The 26,406-nt window shown below is 41.0% G+C and overlaps 2 protein-coding genes across 3 annotated transcripts; one reads left to right on the forward strand and one right to left on the reverse strand.

The window, feature by feature from the left end:
* REEP6 (receptor accessory protein 6) lies at positions 1 to 5,192 on the reverse strand. Of its 2 annotated transcripts, XM_053464951.1 has the most exons (6): positions 4,995 to 5,192; positions 3,507 to 3,600; positions 3,192 to 3,330; positions 1,726 to 1,894; positions 1,548 to 1,621; positions 49 to 98 (listed from the first exon to the last, which is right to left on the reverse strand). In XM_053464951.1, the coding sequence occupies exons 1-6, from the start codon at positions 5,107 to 5,109 to the stop codon at positions 81 to 83; spliced, it is 609 nt and encodes a 202-aa protein (XP_053320926.1). In that variant the 5' UTR covers positions 5,110 to 5,192; the 3' UTR covers positions 49 to 80. The 2 variants fall into 2 exon arrangements, with proteins under 2 accessions (XP_053320932.1, XP_053320926.1); XM_053464957.1 differs by lacking the exon at positions 1,548 to 1,621 and having other exon boundaries at positions 1 to 98; positions 4,995 to 5,191.
* Positions 5,122 to 24,816, forward strand: PCSK4 (proprotein convertase subtilisin/kexin type 4). The gene is made up of 15 exons (XM_053465077.1): positions 5,122 to 5,675; positions 6,295 to 6,399; positions 7,331 to 7,426; positions 11,520 to 11,648; positions 12,008 to 12,084; positions 14,734 to 14,822; positions 15,806 to 15,978; positions 16,567 to 16,779; positions 17,360 to 17,460; positions 17,544 to 17,647; positions 18,431 to 18,548; positions 21,394 to 21,573; positions 21,642 to 21,766; positions 21,953 to 22,072; positions 24,248 to 24,816. The coding sequence occupies exons 1-15, from the start codon at positions 5,520 to 5,522 to the stop codon at positions 24,754 to 24,756; spliced, it is 2,295 nt and encodes a 764-aa protein (XP_053321052.1). The 5' UTR covers positions 5,122 to 5,519; the 3' UTR covers positions 24,757 to 24,816.
* The last annotated feature ends 1,590 nt before the right edge of the window (positions 24,817 to 26,406 follow it).

Genomic DNA, 26,406 nt, shown 5'->3' on the forward strand with positions numbered 1-26,406 from the left:
ATATATATATATATTTTCCCCCCAGAGTGGGTCCATTGAAAAGGTTGGTTATTTCTTTTTTTCTGATTCCAAGGAGTGGATCACTGCTCCTTTGCATGCTAGGAAAGAAAATAAGGAGAAGTGAAGTTTCAGTTGACAATATACAAAGCTCTGGGTATACCATGAAGAAGATTTCCACAGGGTTGACAGCAAGTTCTATATTTGTAGCACAATATTAGTGAAAGGGAAACAAGCTACTAAGCTACCAATGCCCCAAGTTCTAGCAGACTGATCATGGGAATTGCAGTTTCAAAATGGAGAGATGCACTTTGGTAACCCTTTTATTGCAATAAAAACATGATCCCATCAGCATTGCCAGGTAAGTGCTTGACAGTGTGAGATATAGGTCTACACAGGAGTCTCCAACTGAAATTTGGAAGGAAATGACATCTCTCTGGCTACTGCTAAGTAGCTTTCAAAAGGAATGGCACACTTTGGATTATGGGGAGAATTGGATTAGGTAGTATGTATCTATCCCAGCATATCTAAACCTCAGAAAGAAATACAATGGAAACTACTATATATCAAAAGGTTGGAGACCCCTGGTCTACAGCGATCAATTCACATATTGTTTTTATAATGCCACCCAGTCTCACCACAGAAATGTGAACACATTTTTAGAATGATCAATCAGTACCACTCTCTGCAGCTCATCTACTGCAAAAAGGTTAAACTGTACAGGAATGGACTTCTACTAAAAGAGTGAGTATGCAAAATTAGTGCGCAACATCAGTGACAGTACTAGAGAAGGGAGCTCAGCATGGGACAGGCATATTTCATACAAAAGAAAGCAGCATAATCCTGCCAATCACAAAGAGAATGCATGCACCTTGCACTACCCACTCTTCTCAGACCAATGGATCTCTTCTGCAGCAGAGGAACCCTTAGTGGCATAACATATTACATCACCAAGGGATTCCTTCAATTTAGAGTGATCTATAAGAGCCAATCAGATAATAGCAGAAAACACATTCCTCTTTGCCATCTCTCAGCTTTTATCATACTGAATCAGATCAAAGACCTTAATGTGTCGTAGTGGAGAAAAAGATCTATTGCAAGATAGCAGAAACCGCTCCTCTACCTTAGACCTGCTGATGTTAAATTGGCATAACATGTCATGAAGTCATTAGGCATGTTAATATTTTGTGATGACATGGCACTTTGGAAAATAACATATCTGCGTCTCAGCCCATCAAGATGGCTATCTGGCTAGTTTCATTATATAGGGAAAGTGTTGCCTAAGGAAATACCTATTGCTTTTTTGTGTGTGGTTCCTTATATTATTCTATGTAACATGATAGCCCTCAATATAATTTAGTAGGTAAGCATATATAGGGAGGATGCTCAGCCAATTTTGACTTTACCAATGTAAAGTTTATCTTGAAAACAGTGTAAAATACGTAGCAATAAACTATCGACGTAGGTTACTAGATTGCTCTAAAAACTTAATATATAGTAAAATAGACAAGCCTGTGCTGAGCTCTCCACCTCTAAATTCAGGTACATACTGAGGTGCTGGGAAGGGCTTGTTGCCCACCCTCGCGTGTCAGAAGAGATTTGCTGCTGGTCAGAGTCTGAAGTACTGCATTGCCGGATGCAAAGGAGAAAAAACAGAACATAAGAATGAGGACAGCCAGAAGAAAAAGACAGAGGCAAATTGCCAGCAACATATAGCCAAAAACATACCTTCCCTTGTCAGTGATTCAGCAGTGCTCAGTGCTTGACCTCCAAGGTCACTTACTACACTGTCCACAGTCTGGTGGTGCTTCAGGAAAAATGGCCGAATGAAGCGGCTATAAAGAATCTGAGAGCCATTCCACGAAAAGGGAGCCATACACCACAGCAGGAAGGCACACTGAACGGAACAAGTAAGAGACACCGTTAGAAAAAAAAATGCAGCAGGGAGCACTAACAAAAGGTTAATGAAATAAAGATTAGAAATCAGAAATTAGCAAACTATTACATTACAACTACCATTCAAATGTTTGGGGTCAAGGAAAACAAGGACATTTCTAGCTGGGCTAACATAGTTGCAAAAGGTTTTCTAATGATTAATTTGGCTTTTAAAGTTGGATTAGCAAACACAACTTCCCACTGGAACACAGGAGTGATGGTTGCTGATAAAAGGACCTCTGTTTGCCCATGAAGATATCCCATTAACCCTATAAGGCCAGAGCTGTTTTTTGGTTGTACCCTTTGTGACAATAGCTGGTTAAGCACTTCTGCTGTGCTCATGTTGAGCTGTAATTTTCTTATTTCTCATTTACTGTACCCACAAATGGTTATACCGCATTTGCTAGATTATAAGAAGACATCCCAAAATCTGAATATTAATTTAGGGAAAAAAAGAAAAAGCCTGAATATAAGACTACCCTATAGGAAAAAAGTTTTACTAATAAATATTAAATTCATGTAAACAATGTTTTCATATTTAATAAAAGCTATGCTTGAGAAACTTTTTTTTTGTTTTTATTTCCTTTTATTTGCCAACCTGCCTCCCAGTTATGCACATCTGCCCCCTGGCTTGCCACTCTCCCCCCAGAAATGCCTTATACCCTCCTATATGCCACTCTGCCCCATGATATGCCTTTTAACCCCCTATATGCCGTCCGCCAGAAATGCCTTATACCCTCCTATATGCCAGTGTGCCCCATGATATGCCTTTTAACCCCCTATATGCCACTCTGCCTCCAGAAATACCTTATACCCCTATATGGGGGGTATAAGACGTTTCTGGAGGCAGAGTGGCATAAACGGGGGTTAAAAGGCATATCATGGGGCACACTGCCTCCAGAAAAGCCTTTTGCCCCCCATATAACAACCCCCGACTTACCAGTGCTTCTGACTCCCTGGCGTCTAGTGGGGGCAGCGGGTTGAGGCCGGCGTTAGTTCCTGCGGTGCTTCTATGACTGAACACCGGAAGGTCATGTGACACCGGTGCTCCGTCATAGAAAGAGGACATTCCTAAATAACACCAAACTTTTGAACGGTAGTTTATATACAGAGAGAGGAGCACCGAAAGAACTTTGAGCCGAGAATGAAAATTAGAGAGTAGGTAGAAGGAAGGAGTATAGGCAACGTGAACAGTAAAACCCGATTAACAATTTGAATGTATGACAGCGCCTCACTGTAGCGATATCATATATGCTTACCTTTCCTAGGTAATAAAATGGAAACCAGAAGAGAAATATATCAGAAAAGAATTCTACCACGCTGAACACCCCATACACCACCCAATACGTCAGCCATATCGTGTCGTCTTTTTTATCCGAACTTTCTATCGCTTTAATCCTAGTAAAAAAAAAAAAAAAACAGAGTAAAGAAAGATTAGCAAACACCAAAAACACTGACACTTTTTGTTTTCTTACATAAATCTTTCAAGACACAGGGAACTTGTAATCTGCGAGAGTTTAGTGTTTTGTTTTCTTGTTTTGAAAATCCGTGGGGGGATCAGTGCTAATACTTACGACGTGTAGGCTGGATATACAAAGCCGATCAGATTGCATACCAAAGAAGCTCCGTAACCGAAGATAAGGTACAACCCCAAAGAGCAGACGGAACCTGAAGAAAGACAGCATCATTGAAAAGGGAACTCTTCGCTGTTTTTTTTCTTTTAATACTAGTATCCTTGCAAACAGATTTACAAACAGCGTCATTTTCTGTTTCAACAAAGCAGCTGTATAGAAACACAGAAAGCGATGGCAGATAAGAACCATTCGGCCCATCTAGTCTGCCAATATTGGGTTTTTAGTACATGTTAATCTTGTCTGTGTAGTCCAACACGTTTTTTGAAATGAAGAAAAGAACTTCATTAGCATCGCCATAAAGATCCAACCTAGTGTGGTGTTTGAGAATATAGACCAAAATATCCCATGACTGCTTTGCAATGTCAACTTCCAGATCTGCAGATAAATCAAAGTTTCCTTCAGTTCTACATTGCCTTTATATAAAACTATATTATAATATATATATATATATATATATATATATATATATATATATATATATAAAAAAAAAAAAAGGAAAACATTTGTAGAGGGCGAGTGTTATCTATACATCCTGTACTTTTATTTATCATGCTAAAGTTTAACATTCACCAACGTTTGCAAGAAGGCGAAGTCTCTTAGTAAAGGTAGAGAGCTGCAGTTAATGCTCAGCAATTCTAATGCTGCGTCTGGCACTCCAAGCACAGGTTCACATTAGCAGCTTAATGTCAGAAAATCCCTTACTCCCTCCTCCTAACACATAGAGGGTTTCTCTATAACGCTTATCCGGTCTGACAGCCAAGCGCCAGACACACTTGTCTGCCATCGTGGGAGGGTAAGGGGATACTCATTCAATAATGCACCCATTTACTCCAACAAGAAGAAATCCCTCTATTATTGGCTTCTACTGAAGATTATATATTAAATCCTAGCTTGGGGTCACAGCAGCTAGTGATTTACTCAGTAAATACTCTCAGCAATGCGATGTGTGCTTGGGTTCATGGACATCTGAGCAATGCTTAGGGAAGCAATGACACCATGAGATATGATAACACTTCCCTTTGTGTAGTATTTTAATGTATATAGCTTGAAACTGCATTAACAGGTTACAATAGCTTCACCAGACACTATAATATAATAAATCTATCAGACTATTGGCTTCTTACCTCTGCTAGAACAAAGGTCCAACGACCTTTAATATGGCCAAGCCCCTCCCATAAATATTGATCAGCACCCGCCTCCCCCAACTTGAACTTCCTTTACAGTTTGCCCACTGATGATTAAGTGACCCCACACCATAACTCCTGAGCACATGGAAGGGTTACCGACCGTATTTACCTTGTTAAAGTACTAATAAAAATAAGATTCTTCTTAAGCCTTTCATACATATTCTGAAGAGGAAACTATTACCACCTCACCACAGGTTACTACTGATCTCTCTTCTCTACCGGTAAACATTCCGCATCTTACCGGTCGCTATATAGTTCTTCTTGATCCCCGATTTCGCCTCTAGCTTTCCTAGGAGGCGGGAGACCAAGTTGTCTCCGTTGATGTAACTATTGAAGCGCTCCCGGAGAGAAGGCATGGCTGACACCGGAGCGGGACCAGGCAAAGACAGCAGGAGTTCTAATCACCTGCCCGTGCGTCTTAGATGCTTCTCCTCAGGCGAGGGCGGGTCACGTGTCCGACTGCCAATCACAGAAAGGGGCGTGTCTTTTAACTGCAGGTGGGAGAGGTTAAAAGGTGTGCAGTATACTTGTATTAGCGTTATTGTGGTTCATTAGTATTGGGTATTATTCATACTGCTTCCCGCGCCTCTATAACACGCTTAAGATGTCACTGAGTACTACCTCATGTCTTTTCGTGCCGCGTGTTAGCCGCTAAATAAGCCCCGCGTGCCGCAACCTGCCGGTGTGACGCAGCCTGCACTCGCAGTTACTATATAATTACTTGGAGTGTGGCTCGCGGAGGCGTGTCGGGGGCTAGCGGTGCAGTATGTGGAGAGTTGCCTTGGCTCTAGTTGTATTTGCCGGGATCCGTTTGCATTTTGCTTTAGATATCTATACGAATAGCTGGGGGGTGCACGTACCTGATGGCACTGTGGAGGTGGAAAGAATAGCGCGGAAGTTTGGTTTTATCAATCTGGGACAGGTACGAGTATCCTAAGGCGGTTACCCCACAATGCGTACCTCCCAAGTGTCCCATTTTTCTTCTCGGGTGTCTTATTGTTTTATTAATACCTCTTACATAAGCAGCACATTGTCATTTTTTTTTTAATACCCTTCTCAGTTACATACATAATGGGTCACATTAAAAAGGCTACATAAAGCCTTTCTTCTGTTCACCCGCACCTCCTAAAACTCCTAAAAAAGTGGCAAATATGTCAATGTTTGCTGTGTTTGTAAAAGATAACAAAATTCAGTAGGATAAGAAATGCATATTTTCACAGTCCCGGAAGAGTCTTTATTGCCCAGCTTTACGACATGCACCTTAAACCTTGTTATTAATAATTCATTTAGTAGCAGCTTAATTCAGGAGGAGAGAATATAAAAGGTTATGTTATCACTCTACCTAGCCAAATTCTTGCGTGGTTAAGCTAGTTTTCCCCCAAGCATACGATCAAATCAAGCACCTGTTTTGATGATCATTAGTTATAAAGATTTTGTAATAGAAGGTCCAAATGTAGCTGAATCGTAATATGCAGACAAAAATATGTTACTGACAGAGATCTCGGTGTAATTATATAACATTTAATTTCATATCCATTTAGGTTGTGCTTGGCAGTAATTTCTACCATCTGCGTCATCGTGGAATACAGACAAAATCTTTCAGCCCTCACTGGGGCAGGCATGTCCAGCTGAAAAAAGAACTGAAGGTAACTTTTGAAAAACAAAATACCTGCTTCGTTACTTGTGTGCATTCAGGGATTATGTGTCACTGTGGAGCATTGCCTTACATTTACATCGCGTCATCTAGTTTAACTTTCAGTTAGCATTGTCTGTTTCTACAGATACAATGCTGTCAAAATTATTGTCTGATGGGTTCAGTGTTGGGCATTAGGCTAGGGGCCAATAAATGTATGTGTGGCTGTAGGGTGGATACACGTTCCTGTGTCCTACGCTCTTGTAGCATGCGACCATGTAGACCCAGTCTGCTGCTGGACACTAAAGGTCTCTGCACAAACTGCGGTATATTTAAATAAGCGGAGCTACTAAGCACTGGCCCACCTGCTACTTGCCCAGTTTGACAAATGACCAGACAGGGCCTGGCTTCTATTGAATTATTACTTTACCCACGTTAAGTAAAACTGGTTTAGCTGCAATTTTATGTCCCGTTTTCACTGTCCATATGTTATTTTTTTAAATTTGTTTTGGTCGCTTTATTATGACAACTATAATATTTTGTTGGTACACTTTGGATGTAGTTACATGGGATCAGGGATAACTCTTCTTGATTGTAACACATAGGTAGCAGCGCCTCTTTGTCAACCCTTTCGACATTGTCCTTGGTTTATTGTGCTAGCTTATCTTGTTGAAACCCTAAACTGACTGTACTATAGTAGCTTATAACTCAAAGTTGACCTCATAATTTGTGTCATTTTTGTGTCAATGTTTTAGACAGTATACTATACAAAGGGTATGCTGGTAGGAGCGCACAATACTGTTATACACTAATACACTAATTGCAAACATGTAATGCTTTACTGATCCCTTTTCAGATATAGAACCCAGATGGTAAATAGAATTGTTTTTGTTATTACAAAAAGTTCAATTAATACACTACTCCAATAATGTATCCTGTTTAAGGTTCAGTGGTTTGAGCAACAGACCTTGAAGAGAAGAAAGAAACGGCAGGCTAATGTGGTGCCAAAGGACCCTATGTTCAGCGAGCAGTGGTACATGGTGAGATACATTGGCCTAAGACTCATGAGTCCCTGGTAATGAGTGAGGTGGCATTAAAAACACCACACTATAGCTATTACATGAAAATGCTAAGACTACATTATGCTGAAATGGTAACAGTACCTTACGTTCTCCAGGCATTCTGGTGTGTAACATATTCAAACCTCTACAGTAGTATGTCTATGGTATTGATTGTGTGTACGTATATAGTAACATAGCAACTTAGTTTGAAAAAAGTTCACCTCTGCTGTAAAACCAGAAGAAGCAAAAATACCACAATTTCTAATTGTGCCTCTGAAAGGGAAAACAAATCCCCCTTGACTCAAACAGATTTCTTGTTTGATCAACCATCTATAATTAGTCATGCCTTTGGCAAGTTTTATATCCCTGTTTACCCTTGTGTGCCGAAAGAAGCATCCAAGTAACTTGGAATCTCCTATACAAGCTTTGTAAGTACTTTCATATGCATTGTTCAAATTAAAACAAATAAAAATTACAGAAAAAATATCAAGCATGTACTTTAGGGGGGGAAACTGCAGTTTCCCCACCCATCCTTGGATTAACTCCATCAATTGGATGCTTGAAGCAGCCATTCAGTGGCAGGAGCTCTCCACTTGTCAGTCGGCGGCAGCGTTGGCCTACCCAGAGCTTGAGCTGATTTAAGGTAGCTATATTGCGTGCCTGGGGATGTGGTCGTCCAAACACATCTCCTGCAAGGACAATAGTTGGATGGCAGGCAAATACATATGGGAATCCCCCATGCATTTGTACCATGTAAATTTAAAGCAACCTCTCTATCATATGTAATCAAGTGCGTTTGTAGTCCTCAGGTGATGTGATTCAGGGAATAAACAGTACAGTATATTTTGTAGGGTTTTTTTTTTGGTGTTGAGCTTATTTTATCCTTGTAAGCAGGAGTTGTGCTTCTGTAGCTCAACCGCAAAAAAAAAAGACCCCTTGTTTATTTGAGGTTTAAATTGAAAGTTGAAAACTTTGCTGTGCGTCAAATGAGACAGGACCCAGTAAAGTGATCTAACGAAATTCTGAGTTTTAAGAAAACGAAAAGCTCATGTTCCAATTTTTACCTCGCAATGTCTGGAAAACCTGACGTACCCATGCATTTGGGAATATTGCTGTACTTTTAAGGGTCCCTGTGAAGGCATCAGTGGCATTTCACAGCTCTTCCCATATTTTGGTATTCTCTACCTTCTCCAAAATTCTACATTGCATAGTTTAATGTACTCAGGAAATCTGTGTGCCGAATCAAAGGAAAAGTCCAGTCCCTACTTATCTATTTGTGTGTGTATATACAGTGGTGTCCAAACGTCCCCTTCCATGATCTGCTTTTATTTCTGAAAAACCAATTTGCACTAACAATATACAGTGTTTCTCAAACAAAGTACACGTTTTTTTTATGCAAAATCAAAGTAAAACATGTTTTAGAACAGAATATTAAAAAGTCTTACCCTTTTCGGATCCTTATAAAGATGTTCATTGGGGTTGAAGTCCAAATATTGCAATGGGAAAGCCATGCAAATTAGATCTCCTTGCTCTTTGGACTTCACATATTGAAGCCGTGCATGTCTGTTTATGATCATTGTCCTACTGGAAAATGAATCATCGTCCACAACACTTTAACCCCTTCAGTTTATTATGCCTTCAGTTTAATATGCCATGTTGGTTTAGTCAAGATTCCCCTTTTTTGTTTAATGTGCCCACGCAAATTAGACATCTTTTTTTCCCAGGGCAAATCGGGCTTTCTTTTGAAGCCATAGAAACACACACAAATTAATTATAAGTGTTGCTATGTAAAATAAAAATACAAAAACACACTTTTTGCAATTTCATTAGGATTTCTTTTACACTGCTGAACAATGACCCAATTGTTTGACAGCATCCCCTGATTACAGTAATACTCCATATACGTGGTTTTATAACTATAGTGTATTTTAATATGAAGAGATTTGGAGTGAAGCGGGTTATTTTTTTTACTTAGTGTCAACGCAATAGGATTTTGCCTGACTGTGCAATCGGACATTCCTTATATAATGTTGTACAAGCACCCACGCTGAGCACAGTTACTCCACTATGTGGAGAATTCTGGAGACTGGAGGTGGAACCCCTGCAGCTGTCTGTCCAGAATATTAAAAAAAATCTTTAATAGCATTGAATTGGAAGTGAAAGGTGCTTCCAGGTTAATGCTCTGTTACACTGTGCAGCAGTTCGATCTACTGCAGAGCAAACCAGGAGTGGGCTCATTATGATCAGCTGATTCTTGAACTATATGAGATATCTGATCACTATGATAGACAGCTGTTGAGAGAAGGAAGAGGGGTCACAAGGTTAATTATCAGTACTGCTAACTGCTATACATAGTGATTAACCTGATGCACACAAAAAATGCCCCCAATCCCAGGGAGGGAAAAACCCCTAACAAAGCAAAATGACATATGCGCAAGCAAAGAAAAAGGAAACTTTTGAACGAGTAACAATCATCCTGATAGAAGGGAGAAATGTGAAGAAGGTAGGAAAAAATATCAACATTCTGTGTTGACATTTGTGTTTGTGGCTAGCCACATAGAAAGGTAGGTATAGTGTGTTTGTAGTCCTCAGGGGATGTGATTCAGGGAATAAACAGTACAGTATATTTTGTAGGGGTTTTTTTGGTGTTGAGCTTATTTTATCCTTGTAAGCAGGAGTTGTGCTTCTGTAGCTCAACCACAAAAAAAGAGACCCCTTTTATTTTAGGTTTAAATTGAAAGTTGAAACCTTTGCTGTGCGTCAAATGAGACAGGACCCAGTAAAGTGATCTGACGAAATTCTGAGTTTTAAGAAAACGAAAAGCTCATGTTCCAAATATCACCTAGCAGTGTCTGGAAAACCTGACGTACCCATGCATTTGGGAATATTGCTGTACTCTGAGGGTGCTGCTGAATACAAATCAAGAACTTTTTTTTCCTGTTCTTTCACATATCCAAATGGCAAAACATGAGGCATGTGGACAGAGCAAAGAGGTTAATGTCTCTATCATGACTGGATGCTACCTCTAATCAGGTATTCTGGTTACAGCGTGTTACCCTAAACATCAGACGGAACCAATGTTGGAATAAAAGCAGGAACAAGAAGTACAGCTCAAGTCACCCAGTCTGTAGACAACACAAGTACAGGATGAAAGAATAACTGACTTTATTAGACACACACATATATTTATATGCAGCAAATGCAAAGTCCTCCTTCAGGCCCAGCAAGGGGAATACACAAACAATACAGACCCCCTTTGGAGATATAGTATGGGGAACATAATGCCACTGAGGGTCCCTCCAAGTGAGCTTGCCCACAACTAGGGTGTCGTGTGATAGCCCGGGGTCCCCATTGTCTATTGTCCAAATAAGGCCCTTATTGGGTTTTGGGGCCCGAATGATACCTCTTTAAATATTGACCAGGTGCTAATGGAAAAGTACCCATTGACAGAGTTCTAAGACAATTGAATCTATTTCCCCTTTGTGGGAAAAAGGTATGATTCCTTTGGTTCCCTGTGAGGCTCCTCTACAAGTTAGGTGGCATTTGAAAACTACGGACCCCTCTGTTAACTTTTCAAAAAGCACCTTGATTGGTCCTTCGTTAGGCTCAACTCCCGTTTTTTTTTTTTGTTTTTTTTTTTATTACTTTGGAAGCAGTGATGCACATCTTTCATACTTTTAAACTTGTAAGTACAAAATAAATTCAACCCATAACAGATGTTTCCAAAATCAAGATAAATACCTATTTTTGTTTTATTTATTTCATTTGCACTAGCTAGTTTAAATGTGGCATTCTTTTTCCATAAGTTTTCTTAATTTCTATTATGTGGTTAAACTAAATTATGATTGAAAACGATATAGCAAAAAACAAAAACACTTCACTCTATAGATATATATATATATATATATATAATGAATATATGAAATCATCAATAGTCAATGATGAAAAAGGAAGACATTTTCTACCTCTTTAGAATTGGATGCACCAATGAAACGTGTGTCCATTTTACTATTTCATGTTATTGTAACGTTAATTATGCAGCATGCTTGTAATGCTTGCATCCTTGTAGCAGAATAACGATGTGAATCCTGACTTAGGAGTGCTGACTGCTTGGAGCCATGGGTACACAGGAGAGGGTGTGGTTGTGACCATCCTGGATGATGGGCTTGAAAAGGACCACCCTGATCTTGCAAAGAACTATGTAAGTAAAAACATTGAACGGCCATTTAAGGAAAATGAAGTACCAGAGATTGATGGGTTGTCGCCCTCATGTCTGCTAGTATATTGCTGATCACAACATACAGTATCTCAGATGTATTTCTTTCATTCCTGTTGGTTTGCATGGATCCTGTTAAGGGATCCATGCATTGAAATTGGTATAACCTAAAGTTTATTTCAGTGCTGGTATCACACTTTTATCATGGGCTCGTTTCCACAAATACTGGATGGTGGATTACTTGCAAGCCAAGCAGCAGTGTGTATCTAAGTTGAAGCAGGTTTATCACCTAAGATATTTTACACTTAAGTAATTTTAATTGTCATCTGTTTGTCACTTATCAGGACCCAAGGGCAAGTTACGATTTCAACAATAACGATCCTGACCCCCAACCTCGATATGATCCAACCAATGAGAACCGGTAAGTTATGTATCTGGGGGGTCGACAAACCCCAGGCACTAGGTCGCCATGGTGACAAGAAATCACTTCCTGGTGCCTAGGGTTTTGCATGACAGAGGAGGCATTGACCAGGGTGGCATATAGGGGTATAAGGCATTTCTGGATGCAGAGTGCCATATAGGGGGTTAAAAGGCATATCAGTGGGCAGAGCGGCATAAGGGTATAAGGAATTTCTGGGGCAAGCCTGGGGGCAGGTCTCCTCCTAAACTCGACATCGAGGCATTACAGCAACACTGTTTGGGTGCAGAAAGCGAACTGAGATCGGTCCTGGCACGTCAATTGTCAATAACTGGATGTTTGTACATGACATGCCTGTACGTCAATTGTCATGAAAGGGTGAAAATGTTTTTTTCTATTATGTGTATGATGGTAGAGCATCACTTTAGATGCTGCCCCCGCAAGACACCAGGAAGTCTGGGGATGGTTTGGTTAGTCAGGGAGAAGGGCAGAGTGGCATTTCTAGGGGGCATAAAGCATATTGAGGGGCCAGAGTGGTATTTCTAGAGGGGGGGTATAAGGCATATCAGGGGAGCAGAGTGGCATATATGGGAGACATAAAGCATATCAGGGGGGCAGAGTGGCATATCTATAAGTAAGGTGCATTATGAATTAAGAGGGAGAGACCTTAAAATGGCTATTGGTTTTCCAAATTTCTGTTTGTATATAATGTATGCTGATTATGCTGCATAATACATACCAGCTCCTAGAGCCAAACCAAGTTTATCAACCCCTGATGTATATGACCCATGCCTGGCTTTATTTTTATTGGCATATTGTATTAGTTAATGTGTGGGAATTGTAACTTTCATTATTGGCCAGTTAGTCAAATCCTTTTTGCGTGTTTCTTAATGTTTGTATAACAAAGTAAGTTTGTGTGTGAACATAGCCCAAGTTTGTTTAGGGTTATTTTATTTGTATGTCTCACTGCAATCAGCATACATCTTTTAAAACAAATATGATCCTTATGTATTAACCCCTTTTTTTACTGAGTGTATATTGCACCCAAACCATGGGTACAAGCAGCATTTTTACATTGTTTCTTTAACCATGATTCTCCTTTTTTTGTGCACTCACACAAATTATATATTGATTATTTAAGGACAGAGAGCTTTCCTTTTCATACCATATTAAGATGTATAGTACATTTGAATGAATAATACAATAAAATATAATTAGTTTAGTGACATCAATGTGTCTTGATTTTGAAAATACCCAACATGTGTAGCATTTGTAGGTTTGTTTTTTTGTATTCGATTTAAGAAAAGTAGACTAACTAAAAACTTAATTTTGAAATTTATTTTTTAATTTTGTAAAACTTTATTCTCACCGACCCACCAGTAAAGGACACCCCAACTAAAACCAAAGACTAAACTAACTGCCAGCAGAGATGGGCGAGAGAGGCAGTAAATGTTACTGTCCTACATTATCATACCTGGAATTAAATGGGGGCGTTTCCTTGCCAACGTCGGCCAGGCTGCCCACTAACATCAGTTGGCAGTCCTGGCCGTGTCCCGCAAGGGAAGGCTGTGGGCACCCGGAGTGAAGAAGTTCCCAGGGATGTACTACTTTTTTTCCAGCAGACCCTACAACGTCTGTTGGTGGAATCTGCCCTGGAAAATGTTTGCCACAGAGTCTGGCAATATCTCCAGGCTCCAGAAGTGCAGGGTAGAAGGCTGTTCAAAAATGAGACCTTGGACAACCTTCAGCTGCTATTGTAGAAAGTTATAGGAAGGCTTTTTGGACCCTGGTAATTATATTTGAAGAAATTGTAAAGACTTACCTGCCTCTCCGGTCCCTCTCAGTGGCCACTCTTGCGATGCTTCCTAAGGCGGCTTCTGGGGCAGCGAGTACCACCGCTACCCGGTCGGCGTCTTCACCGAATGCCCTTTTCGGTCGATATATTTTGGCCACCGATATGTCAGTGCAGCCCTAAAAAAAAATGTTTGCTGTTTTTTTCTCTTCACGTACACTTTGCTTAAGGTGTGAATTTACAGCACCTGGTATATGTCACTGTCAACCACCCCAGTATGCGTTCAGCAACCTCTTCTGAGTACAGTGATACCACCCATTCATGGGTTTGCCTGGCTGTTTGGGGGCAAAAGTGCCACATTTGGTGCATGCATGTTTTTTTATGTTGAACCTTGACATTTGGTGATCATTTGCTCTATTTGGTACATCTGACAAATTCAATGAGCCTAACAAACCCATATATTTTTTACATCTAGACACCCCAGGATATTTCAAATGCTGGTATTTTAACTCTTTTTCTATGCACACATTTTAGCACCAGCCTTTGTCAAAGCTTGCGGTAGTATTTTTTTGTGTGTGGGGAAAAACGTATTTCTCATACTTTGTATACTGATCTTGGGCAGTGTTCTTTCAGTTTTCTTTTGTTTGTATGTGTGAAATTCGTATACCGTGTAAGTAACGCTGCCCTGTGTATATATAGAACCCAGAATTTTAGACACAAGTGCAAAGTCATTGACGGTGGTATGTGGCTTTTGTATAATCAGTTGGATAGTCTTCAACAAGGGGTTCTATGTTTTAGTGATGGGTTTATATGCAAAAGTAAAATTGTATATGCTAATGGATCCCTCATCTTATTTTTAGCCATGGTACCCGATGTGCTGGTGAGGTAGCTGCACTTGCGAATAATGATATCTGTGGTGCAGGAATTGCATATAACGCTCGACTAGGAGGTAAATGCACATTAACATATTATGTTCTGTATTTAGAAGGGTTCTAAATTAGATCAAAAGCCAGGTGTTGGGTGGGTTTACTGTTGGCATTGAATTGATAAACTGTTGGGTCTCGGGGTTGTGGAGAGCTCTTCAAATGACAAAAATGAATGTGTAAGATACATTGCACAAGTATTCAGGTGTCCAAGAAATAATTAAATTATAATGTAAATCAGAAGGAAATAGGCGGTACCTTCTGGCCCCTGGGGGCCCTGGCTTTATTATTTTTTATATAGCTGCTTGCACACACTTTTAGCATGGTGTTACATGACCGTGTCAATGAGTGGACTGGTCAAACTTTTGTACTGGTCCTATTCAAACAAAGGAGCTAGCATAACAAAGATTTCATAGAAAACCAACTGGCCCTAAGCCCACATAGTTGTATGTGAAAAAAAGTTCTGACTTTAATACAGAATAATTTGCCACGTTAAGTAGGTGTTTAACCTACGCATGTTGCTGGTTAAAGGGACACTTTAATGATCCCTGACACCTAAGAAGAATGCATGTTTAAGTACTTTGTTAAAGCCTTAACTGGCACAGAAGCTGCATCCCTGCTGTGTTTGCCCCTTTTCCACCTTGGTCCAACAGTTTGGTTGAACACACCTGGATGGCAGCTGCATTAGCTGGGGAGGTGGGGCAAATGCATATGGGTAAACCATGCATTTGCAAAAAAGACAACATGACAATTTAAAAGGGCCACACAGCCATCGTGCATTAAAGTCCATATGATGGCTGGAGTGTCCCCTTAAGGATATTTCTCAGAAATAGTCAAGACATAAAGTATTGGCCTGATCACCTTGGCAACCAATGTAGTGTTTTGCTCAGTAGGCCACACCATTTTCTAATATAGCCCAGTTTTAAAAATGATATATTGAAGCTGCTCTATTTCTAAGTATTGGTGTGTCACTTATGGAACTGTTTCATTTGTGTTTTTTAACCCACAGGTGTGCGGATGCTGGATGGATTGATCACAGATATCATTGAAGCCCAGTCGCTTAGTCTAAATCCACAGTATATTCACATTTATAGTGCCAGCTGGGGCCCTGATGATGATGGAAAGACTGTAGATGGACCAGGAGTGCTAGCAACAGAGGCTTTTTATAAGGGAATAGTAAATGTGAGTTATAACAATGAGGTATTGACTGGATTACCACAAGATTTCCCGGTTGGCAGCTTCCCCTAGGGCTGGTCTTGAGGCCAGCCATCTCATTATACTTAAGGTCGCCAATGAAGCTGCAGGAGCAAGAATTAAAGTGCAGTTGTATTGTCGGCCTTAGTCACTGCCACGGTTTTGTGGGCAAAGGTGGCACTGTGGGATGTGTTGCTTGTGAGATTGGGGGTTTCCAGATACGCCCCTGTGTTAAATTGTATGAATTGGCACCGTGAAGTATGAGGCTGCTATGCAATTGTTTCCAGGTTTTAATTGCCAGTAACCTAACTGCATTTTTCAGGTCTGACATTAAAATCCACATGTATCTCCACATGTATGGGTTTTTCCTCCCAAATACGTATAAAGAGTTCAAGTAAACTAATGCATCTCATGTGTATTAGTCTGTTTTTTTTTATTTTTATTCTGACCTTCTGTCATACACTTTTGTTTTCTCGTATGCCTATATTACCCCTGTTTTGCTCGCTTTTGTAATCAATGTAGTCATGCCTTTCATTTAACATACCTACCTAAATTGATATTGAATCTCTTTCTTAGGGCCGTGGTGGCCTTGGATCTGTCTTTGTTTGGGCATCTGGAAATGGTGGCATCCATTATGACAACTGCAACTGTGATGGGTACTCCAATAGTATCTACACTCTTTCTGTGGGGAGTACCACAAAACATGGAAAGGTCCCTTGGTACAGTGAGGCGTGCGCATCCACACTCACAACCACCTACAGCAGTGGCATCAATAAAGCAGGGCAGATTGTAAGGACCAGTTCAACACAACATCCAGTTTAGATGCTTGATCTATTACAACAAAGTTAAGGAAAGATAAACAATATCATTCAACCTTAATGTCAGTACACCTTTAAAATGTCAGTATTGAAACAGGTTGGTGGCGCCTGATATGTAGATTTACGCTTAATGCACCAATGACATGGAATTTTGCCTTATTTAATAAATTACCAGTGCTCAAATCCAAACCTGCACATATATACTTTAAACATTACCCTTGCTCTGGGAGGTTTGTATATATGTCAAAATTAGTCTTTATTAAATGTACACTATATATTTGTAGGTTTGGATTTGAGCACTGACGCTTTGATTGCTGCCAGTCAGTAAATTTGGACTGAATGCAATCATAATGTATATATGAAGAGGATTGGTGCTTAGAGCCCTTACAGAAGGAAGGTCTAAAACAATAAGTCTGGAAAATCGACATGGTACATCTCCCAGACAATACTTTAACATCTATCTTGATACCTGTGGATGTGAACGAAGTATCTGTAGTTTAAAATGATCACCTGTTATTCATACTTAACTGAGTTTTGCCCATCTTGTGCAGGTCACCACTGATATACGTCATAGATGCACAGATCAGCATAGTGGCACATCGGCTTCTGCGCCACTCGCTGCTGGAATCATTGCTCTTGCACTAGAGGCAAAGTAAGAATAAAGACAATGTTTGTTTACAACAAAAAGGAAAGCTGGAGAAGTAATGCTTGACACTTATTTTGACCCCCTCACAGCCCAGCTCTTACTTGGAGGGATTTACAACATATTGTTGTGAGAGCATCTAGCCCTGCCAACCTCATTACTGAAGACTGGGTAGTGAATGGCGTAGGAAGAAAAGGTAAAGACTGCCAGCTCACTAATTGCAGGGCAGGGTTTGATGCGAGTACATGATGTGATACTGCAAGTGGGCAAATATCTTACAGCTTTGATATGTGTAGAAGTAAGAAAAGGATATGAATGTGCATGTGCTCTTGGTTGGGCAGTATTGATGCTGTAGCACATCTTTTCAAAACAACCACTGTGCCATCATGTATTGATACACAGGAAAATGAGAATTGACTCTCAAATATTCAAGACAAAAACTGACCAGGAAAACAAACCCATTGTTTGTTTAAACTCAACATTTAATGTGACTAAACGTATAGATGAACCACAATCATTAATTCCAGGTCACTTAACAGTATTGTAGTGATACAAAGTATATAGTGGCTAACTAAAACCTACTCAGCCTAACAGCAAGACTCATGATATGAAGGGAGTAGACAGTCATTTACACGGCTCCCCATAAAGAGAGATGCTGGTTCACAATTAAAAAGATAATGAGTCTTGTGTCATGTGAAAAGCATTCTTGTCCATCAGATATAGTTCTGCAAATTAGGTGAGGTTTTTCCTTAGTGTTGGCAAAATGTGTCAGGATAGTTAGGTCAGCTTCATCAGCTTCTATGTTCAGTAGGTTTGTATCACTACAATACTATTACATGACCTATAGTGAGATTTTCTTTCACATTTTAGTTTAGCTTAGAAGTTAAGTTTTAACAAATTAGAGTATTATTGTGGGTTTTTTTTTTATGGTTAGTTTTTGTTTTGTAGCACACCGTGACAATGTTTCCATTTTGCTCAGTGAGTCACCATTTTGGTTATGGGCTCCTGCATGCTGGACGAATAATAGATCTTGCTCAAAAGTGGGAAACAACACGTCCTCAAAGAAAATGCCTGGTCGAAGTTGTGAGTGTTCCTCGGTAAGTGCCTGATTTAATCTTTACCATCTAACTTCTGATTCTCTAAACTCATTAAATCATACCAAAGTTAGTCACAAAGACACAAAGTTGTAACCCTGGCCCCACCATCCCCACGTTCCTCCGCACCTTCTGAACTAACACAAACTACCGCAATCCCTCCAATCTTAAATCAGTCCACTGTAACCCCGGCACCACTTTCTCCTGTGCCCTCTGGAATGCATGCTCTGTGTGCAATAAACTAACTGCTGTCCATGACCTTTTCATCTCTAACCACCTTAGTTTTCTTGCACTCACTGAAATATGGTGGACATCCTCAGACACTACCTCTCCTGCTGCTCTCTCTTACAGTGGCCTTCACTTCAGCCACACTCCCAGACCTGGAGACAAACAGGGAGGTGGTGTTGGTATTCTCCTCTCTCCTCGTTGCACCTTTCAATGTCTACCACCAGTTCCCTCTCTCTCTTTCTCGTCTTTCGAAGTACACTCTATCCATCTCTTCTCCCTGATTGCTCTTCGCGTTGCAGTTGTCTACCAGCCTCCTGGCCCCACCTCACATTTCTTTGATCACTTTGCTGCTTGGCTTTCCAACGTTCTTTCCTCCACCATCCCTACACTAATCCTAGGGGACTTCAATATACCTATTGATGACACATCCTCACCTGCTGCTTCCAAACTACTTTCACTCTCCTCCTCTCTCGGACTCTCACAATGGACTACCTCCCTGACGCACCGTGGCGGTCATCAAATCAATCTAGTATTCTCCAACCTTTTTTACACATCTCGTTTCTCCAACTCTCCCATCTGTCTGTCTGATCACAGCCTGCTTACATTTAATCTTGACATACCACACACACCTTCTCTACCCAAGAAACTACCACAGACTTCCTGTAACCTCCTCAACACTCCACAGCTTACAGATACACTACGGCCACTCCTCTCAAGTATATCCTCCCCCTCCTGTCCTGACACAGCTACAGCTCGTTATAACCGTACACTAGCCACAGCCCTAGATATGGTTGAACCTCTAACTGTACGCCATCCACCACAGCTGTGGCATTCCACGCACACGTCTCCTCCAAAGGTGTTCACGGAACTGCTGAGCGCCTGTGGAGGAAGTCTTGTTCACCTGAAGACTTACTACAAACTCATGCTCCTACTTCAAAAACAAAATTGACACCATCAGGGATAACATCCTCCCCATGGTGTCAATCATATGGTACCTCAACCGCCCTCCTTACCTGCTTCAGCCCAGTTATACCTGTTGAGGTTTCCAAGGTCCTGTTGTCCTCACCACCTGTCCCCTCGGCCCTGCACCTTCACATCCCCTACCACCCCTCTCTAGTGTCCTTACCCCAATCCTAACCCACAATTTCTCCTTTTCTTCTGGTGTATTCCCATCCTCATTTAAACAGGACATCATCTCCCCCATCCTAAAAAAAAAAAAAAAAAAAAAAAAAAAAAAAACCTTCCCTTGATCCCACATCCCCATCAAACTACCGTCCAGTTTCACTTCTCCCTCTAGCTTTCAAACTGTTAGTTGATTGTAGGTTAATCGTTCCAGCAAACTCTTCAAGCTCTCTACTTGACCCTCTACAATCCGGTTTCCGTCCACAGCATTCAACAGAGGCTGCACTCACTAAAAGTACTAATGACCTTCTCGCAGCTAAAACAAAAGGCCAATTCTCACTGGTTATTCTCTTGGACCTCTCAGCAGCCTTTGACACAGTCGACCAACCCCTCCTCCTACAAACCCTCCATGCTCAAAGGCTCTTTCATGGCTTAAATCCTACCTTTCTGACCGTACTTTTAGTGTCTCATTCACTGGAACTTGCTCCTCCCCCCTACGCTATCTATTGGTGTTCCTCTAGGCTCAGTTCTGGGGCCTTTGCTATTCTCCATCTACACTTCTTCCCTTGGACAACTTATATCTTCCTTTGGCTTCCAGTACCACCTATATGCAGATGACACCCTAATCTATATCTCTGCTCCTGACCTTTCCCCCTCTCTTCAAACTCGCCTCACAGACTGTCTATCATGAATTGCACCATGGATGGCGTTACCTAAAGCTCAACATATCTACGACCGAACTCATGGTAATCCCGCCATCTGCTCTGTCCACTTTTCCTGACATCTCTAATACTGTTGACAACTCCACTATGCAATCAACAGACCAGGTTCGCTCCTTCATCCCTCACAACCAAATCCTGCCGCCTTCACCTGAAAAACATCTCCAGAATCTGCCCAGTCCTCACACAAGAAACAACCAAGTTACTAATCCACTCCCTTGTGATATCCCGCCAGGATTATTGCAACTCCCTACTAACCGGTCTCCCCCTCTCCCACCTTTCACCGATTCAATCCATCCGCAGCAATGCAGCTAGATTCATTTTTCTCTGCCACCGTTCCTCATCCGCTGCCCCACTATGCCAATCACTTCATTGGCTCCCTATACCCTTCAGAATTAAATTTAAACTTCTGACCCTGACCTAGAGAGCCCTCAACAACTCTGCACCACCTTACATCTCTATCCTCCTATCCGAATACACACCCTTCCCGCCCTCTTCACTCCTCTCACGACCTGAGGCTATCTTCTACTGTTAGTTACCTCTTCCCACTCCGGTATTCAGGATTTCACCCGCACCTCTCCTGCAGAATTCCGTTCCCTCAGATTAAATTGTTCTACTGTATTGCTTCAAGAATGCATAGTATAAATGTTAAATATTACAATTTTAAATATTCATATATGATCTCCCTCTGCACACACTTATATAACCCCTGCCATTGTCTATCTCTCTGTTAGCTTATGTATGTTGTTTACCAATGCCCTGTTCTCTTCTCCTTACAGAAAACTGCATTCTAGCCTCTTGGTGACTGAGAACATTATCGCCTGTGCCAGTTCCCCCAACCACATTGTGTCTCTGGAGCATGTCCAAGCCCAAATCTCCCTCAGCTATAGTCGCAGAGGTGACCTGGAAATCTATCTCACCAGTCCTATGGGGACTCGTTCTGTGCTGGTAGCTTTGAGGTAAAGACAGAGAAGGAAGAAGAGTAGACACAAAGTTTGGTAATCCTAACATTTCACCCTTTTTCCAGACCACATGATACTAGCACTGATGGCTACAAGGAGTGGTCCTTTATGAGCACACACAGCTGGGATGAGAATCCACGAGGCTTTTGGACCTTGGAACTTGTGAATAAGGGAAGCAACAAGAACAATGGTGAGGAATGGTTACAGACGTGGATTATTTATTTTTTTTTATTTTTTTTTAGCCTGAATAACATGCAGGACGAAAGGCTGCATCTCTCAAATTGTCATGCTTTCACTGCCAGTCTCTGGTAGAATGTAATAGCATTTTAATAAAGTTGTTGGTGCTCCCTCTTCTAGCATTACTTGTCTGTTTTAGGATTCCTAAATGGTTTCACGCTAATTCTGTATGGGACGGATGAAGATATGATGGCCAGGAAGATCCACGCATCTGTAATGAGAGATTGTTTGACCTGGAGCAACAGTGGAGTATGCAGTGGTAATTGATAATACATGGCAAAAAATTTCACTAGACTTTCAATAGTGTTTCCGTAATGCAAGTTATTTCTCACAATAAGCATGAAATCTAATTACACTAGAAGTTCCAGTGGTCCATGTCACCATGAGTAACATAGGTATTGCTCGTGGAGGAGGAATAACAGTTCTGTATACGAAGTAAGATTTGTATGAGGTTGGCAGTGACATAGACACAGCGAATATAGAAGACCAGTGATGATACAGACAACTTGGAAGATTTGAAAAGGGATTACACAAATTATACATAGTTTGTTTACTAAATCCCTATTTCTTGAGATCTTTATCGCCCATGGGGATGATAAATGGCGTTGCTGCCCAACATGGACTCATTAAAACAATGTAAGCAGAATAGAAGAGGTGAGGGTCATTGGTGGTATCTATTGGTAGAAATATATAATAGGTGTTTATATATTACATTCATACATTTACCATGCACCTCAGGTGACAACGTGAATTGTAAGTGTGACAGAACACTCCTTTTTAACTCCAAATTAACAGGAGCACAGCATTAATACATTACCTGATCACTTGTCAATGACATTTTAGGTCACAGATTATTCCTCGGTCTCACTGATCAATGTCAATAACCTAAACTTGTCACTTGTCTTGCTATACATTCAAAAGAAATACAATATATATTTAACCTAATAAAATGCTATGAACACTGATTAATGACTTTTTTGGTCACTTATCAGTCTCGCTTAAATAGCCAGTGACCCAATCTCTATATAGAACTGTAACCTAACATCTAACCGTACCTATAACTATACACCAACAGGATCCTGGTGTTAGCATAAGGGCTATCGGCTAAGCCCTAACCTTACCCCTAGGAATTTTCACTAAACAATGGTAATGGGGTGACTGAGGTCCTTGGGCTTTGTGTTTTCATGGAATATACAGGTTATGGGGGATATTTTGTTTAGTTGTAGTATTACTTAAGACATGAGGTGTGCCTGGGTCAGCTGTTGAAACCTCTTTGCTCGCTCATGATTTGCGGGTGTCTTGTGACCATGTAACACTCAGAAGAGGGAGATTTGTATTGTGTTTTTTTTTTTTTTTTCATGTTATAGATATTGCAGGATCTGTCCCAACATGAGAAAAAGTTAAGGGAAAAAATACCAAAATCTTTTTTCCAATTAGATTTTTGGTTGTTGTGTAGAGGACGGCATCAGGATGCGGGTCCGGCAGAACCTGTCAAAAAATAAACTTGGTTTTTCGGGTGTTGCGGGCGAGAGCAAGCAGTCAGACAATGTACCTGTGGGTCCAAATAATCCCACGCACTTCCGTCGCTCGCACACAGCATCTCTTCTCTTGTTCCGCCCAGGAACCCAGTGGAGTCACGTGAATTTACATCACGTCACATGACTCTGCTCCTTTCCTGCTTCCCCTGGGCGGGAGAAGAGACTGTACGAGCAACGCGAAGGCAGCCTTGCAGGAGTGTGCAGGAAATCTGCAGTTAACCATCTCTAAAACTGTGACAGAATGTTTGCGGGAGCGAACACATATGTTGCAGGAGCGGGCGATAATAGTCAGAAATTCACTGGGAATGGGCAGGAGCGGGATTAAGAAAACCGTCCCTTGCAGGGCTCTATTGTGGTGTGCCACATAAAAAGGTAAGTGGGGTGTCTTTGAAATGCTTAGGTGATGTGCCTTCAGGGAATATATAGTTTCTGGAGTCTTTTGGCGTTTAGGTATAGTGTTACCCCCAAAAGGTTTAGATGCACCTTCCTGGTTCAACTGTAAAAAAGTAAAGAGCAATTTCATAAACCCAGGGAAAAAATATACTGTAATATAGCCCTGAAGAATTAGCTTAGTCTTACAAGGGAAACTTGCCTAAAATATACTGCCCATAATGGCTGCTTCAAATCTGTAGATAAAAGGAGTTTACCAGAAAAGATTAATTAAACCTATTTTTTTTCCAGTGCTAAACTATTTTATTGTATACAGCTTTGTATTTAATGAGGAAATGAAATGGGTTAGAATATTTGATATGTAGCACCATTATAGCTGCTTATTAAATTAATAGAACTGTAAAATGTAGGATTTTGGACACTTATATAAAAGTGTCAAATATGTAAATGTCTATTTGTAAACAGTTTAAAAATAAGCAAAATTATTGTGCTTTTTTTTGCCCTAGAATGTGAGTCACCATATTATGTCTTTGGAAACATCTGCTTGTCTTATTGCCCTCCCAAATACTTCAAGGCTACAAACAAGGTGGAGTTGTCAGAAACTGAGAGCATTGTCAATGTTTGCGCTGCTTGTCATCCGTCTTGCTACACCTGCAGTGGAAGTTCTGCCACAAACTGCACTGCCTGCTCACCATTCTCTACTTACGATGAAAAAGAAAACTCTTGCTCACAACCTCACTTCCCAAGGGCAGATATTAGTACTTCCTCATCCATCCAAGTCTCTCGAACTGTAGCAGTAGTATTGATAATGAGCGGGGCTATTATAACCTTGATGTGCATGTTGTCTTTTATTCCCTGGTTTTTAGCAAGGGCAACTGTGAACAGACATCAGCCTCAGTTCTCTGGTGTGGAGATGCTTAATCTGGAGGCACTGAATAAAGATGTGGAAGCCACACAGGAGGCAGAGTCTCAATTTCTTACTCCTGCACAAACTGATGAGGGTAAAAATGAATAAGCACAATGAGCAAATAAAGAAACAGTTGCTTCACCAACAGGCAACAAACATTACTTAACATTTTTCAAATGTAAATAAAGTGCACTTATATGTAAAGACCCAGACTGCTACTTTGTTTTCTTGTAGATTGGCTTAACATGAATTGATTGCCTTACATACATTATATATAATATATAATTATTCTAGTGCAAAATTTTTACATGTGGCGTGATCATAGCAAACAAATGGAATACTGCAATCAGCAGTAATACTTCATTGGTTGCCATGGTGGTAATACCACTTTTGAAACTTTACACAAGAATAATTTTTATATATAGTCAGGGCCAGAGGAGGAGAGAAAGGGACGCCGAGTGGCCGCACGTGAAAAAGTTTTTAGCAACCGCTTGGCCCTCTTTGTCTCAGCTCCTTACCGATGCCCTGACTGCAGCGGTGGGAGCTCGAGGCCTCTGGTGCGGATGGTGCTTCTTGATGAGCGGCGGAATATGATGTCATATTCTGGCGCTCAGCAGTGAAGCCGCGGCAGGACAGAGACACAGGCCTTGCGTTCCCACCACAGGACTTCCCCAAGGGGGGGGGGTAGATGGTAAGAAAGGGGTTGATTGTAAGAAGGGGGAGGAGATTTGAGAAAAGAAGGTTGTATGAATCTTGAAAGAGTGAGAATGAGTAAGAGAATTAATTCATGTGGATGAATTGCGTGAATGCATGAGGATGAATGAATTGGGATGTGGATGAATTTTGTGAAAGTGTGAGATAATGAATGTATGAATTGTGTGAATAAGAAAGATAATGAATTAATCTGTGGATGAATGGTGACTATGCATTGATGAATGTGTGAATGAATAATTGTGTGAAGGAATTGTGTAAATGAGAGATTGAAGGAGTGACTGTAAGTGTTTTGTGTGTATGATAGATGTATAAGTGATTTGGGGACGACGATGGCACGGGCAGGGTGCTTGAGCTTTGGGGACCAAGATGGCACAGGCAGGGTGTTTATGGGACAAAGATGGCTGGGCTGTAATTTGTGTGGGTAATCTGGGTGCTGGTCAAATTCAGACCTTAGAGGTTACTGTATCTGTGGGCCCAATGTGCCTTAAACAAGGCTACCACCATGTGGTAGTGTTTTTTAATTAACGGGCTAAATTAAATGCGTAATCATTTATGCCTGTTTGAGGATGTACAACTGCTACAGTCCGAGGCGGGGTTATCTATATCCCCAGGCAAGGCATACCCCCCCTGGGCCAGCACCCATTACTCCCACACTTTGGCAGTGTGTGAGGACTATGAGGCAGCAGAAAGCTGTCACTGGCTTGTAGATGTGTGTGTGTGTGTGTGTGTGTGTGACACACATTCTTTTCACTGCCACCAAGCAGAAGCATACCGTATAGTTTTTCTCCTTGCTCCTTTGGGTAGGACAGGAAACTGGGGAAATAAAAGTTAATTCCCTTCCTACCGGCATAAATTACATGAGGTCGTGCATGAGTACCAGAACTGAAGAGTCTCACGGTGCACTTCGCTTAAATCAGCAGACAAGCTTTGGCGTGAACTTTAAATCTTAAAGCGAAATGGTGATCCCTGAAGCAGTATAGTGCTGTGTTTGGGTGAATTTGGTATTCCCTGCAATTTGCTACAGCTCCTCAAGCTAACAGGTAT

Source organism: Spea bombifrons, chromosome 1 (assembly GCF_027358695.1).
Source record: "Spea bombifrons isolate aSpeBom1 chromosome 1, aSpeBom1.2.pri, whole genome shotgun sequence".
Lineage (NCBI taxonomy): Eukaryota > Metazoa > Chordata > Amphibia > Anura > Pelobatidae > Spea > Spea bombifrons.

Coding starts and splice junctions, on each gene's coding strand:
- PCSK4 (XM_053465077.1), top strand. CDS start 5,520: ATGTGGAGAGTTGCCTTGGCTCTAGTTGTATTTGCCGGGATCCGTTTG. Junction 6,400..7,330: donor AGCTGAAAAAAGAACTGAAG/GTAACTTTTGAA, acceptor ATCCTGTTTAAG/GTTCAGTGGTTTGAGCAACA. Junction 21,574..21,641: donor TCTGTGCTGGTAGCTTTGAG/GTAAAGACAGAG, acceptor CCCTTTTTCCAG/ACCACATGATACTAGCACTG.
- REEP6 (XM_053464951.1), bottom strand. CDS start 5,109: ATGCCTTCTCTCCGGGAGCGCTTCAATAGTTACATCAACGGAGACAAC. Junction 3,601..4,994: donor GAAGAACTATATAGCGACCG/GTAAGATGCGGA, acceptor GTCTTTCTTCAG/GTTCCGTCTGCTCTTTGGGG. Junction 1,622..1,725: donor TGAATCACTGACAAGGGAAG/GTATGTTTTTGG, acceptor CCGGCAATGCAG/TACTTCAGACTCTGACCAGC.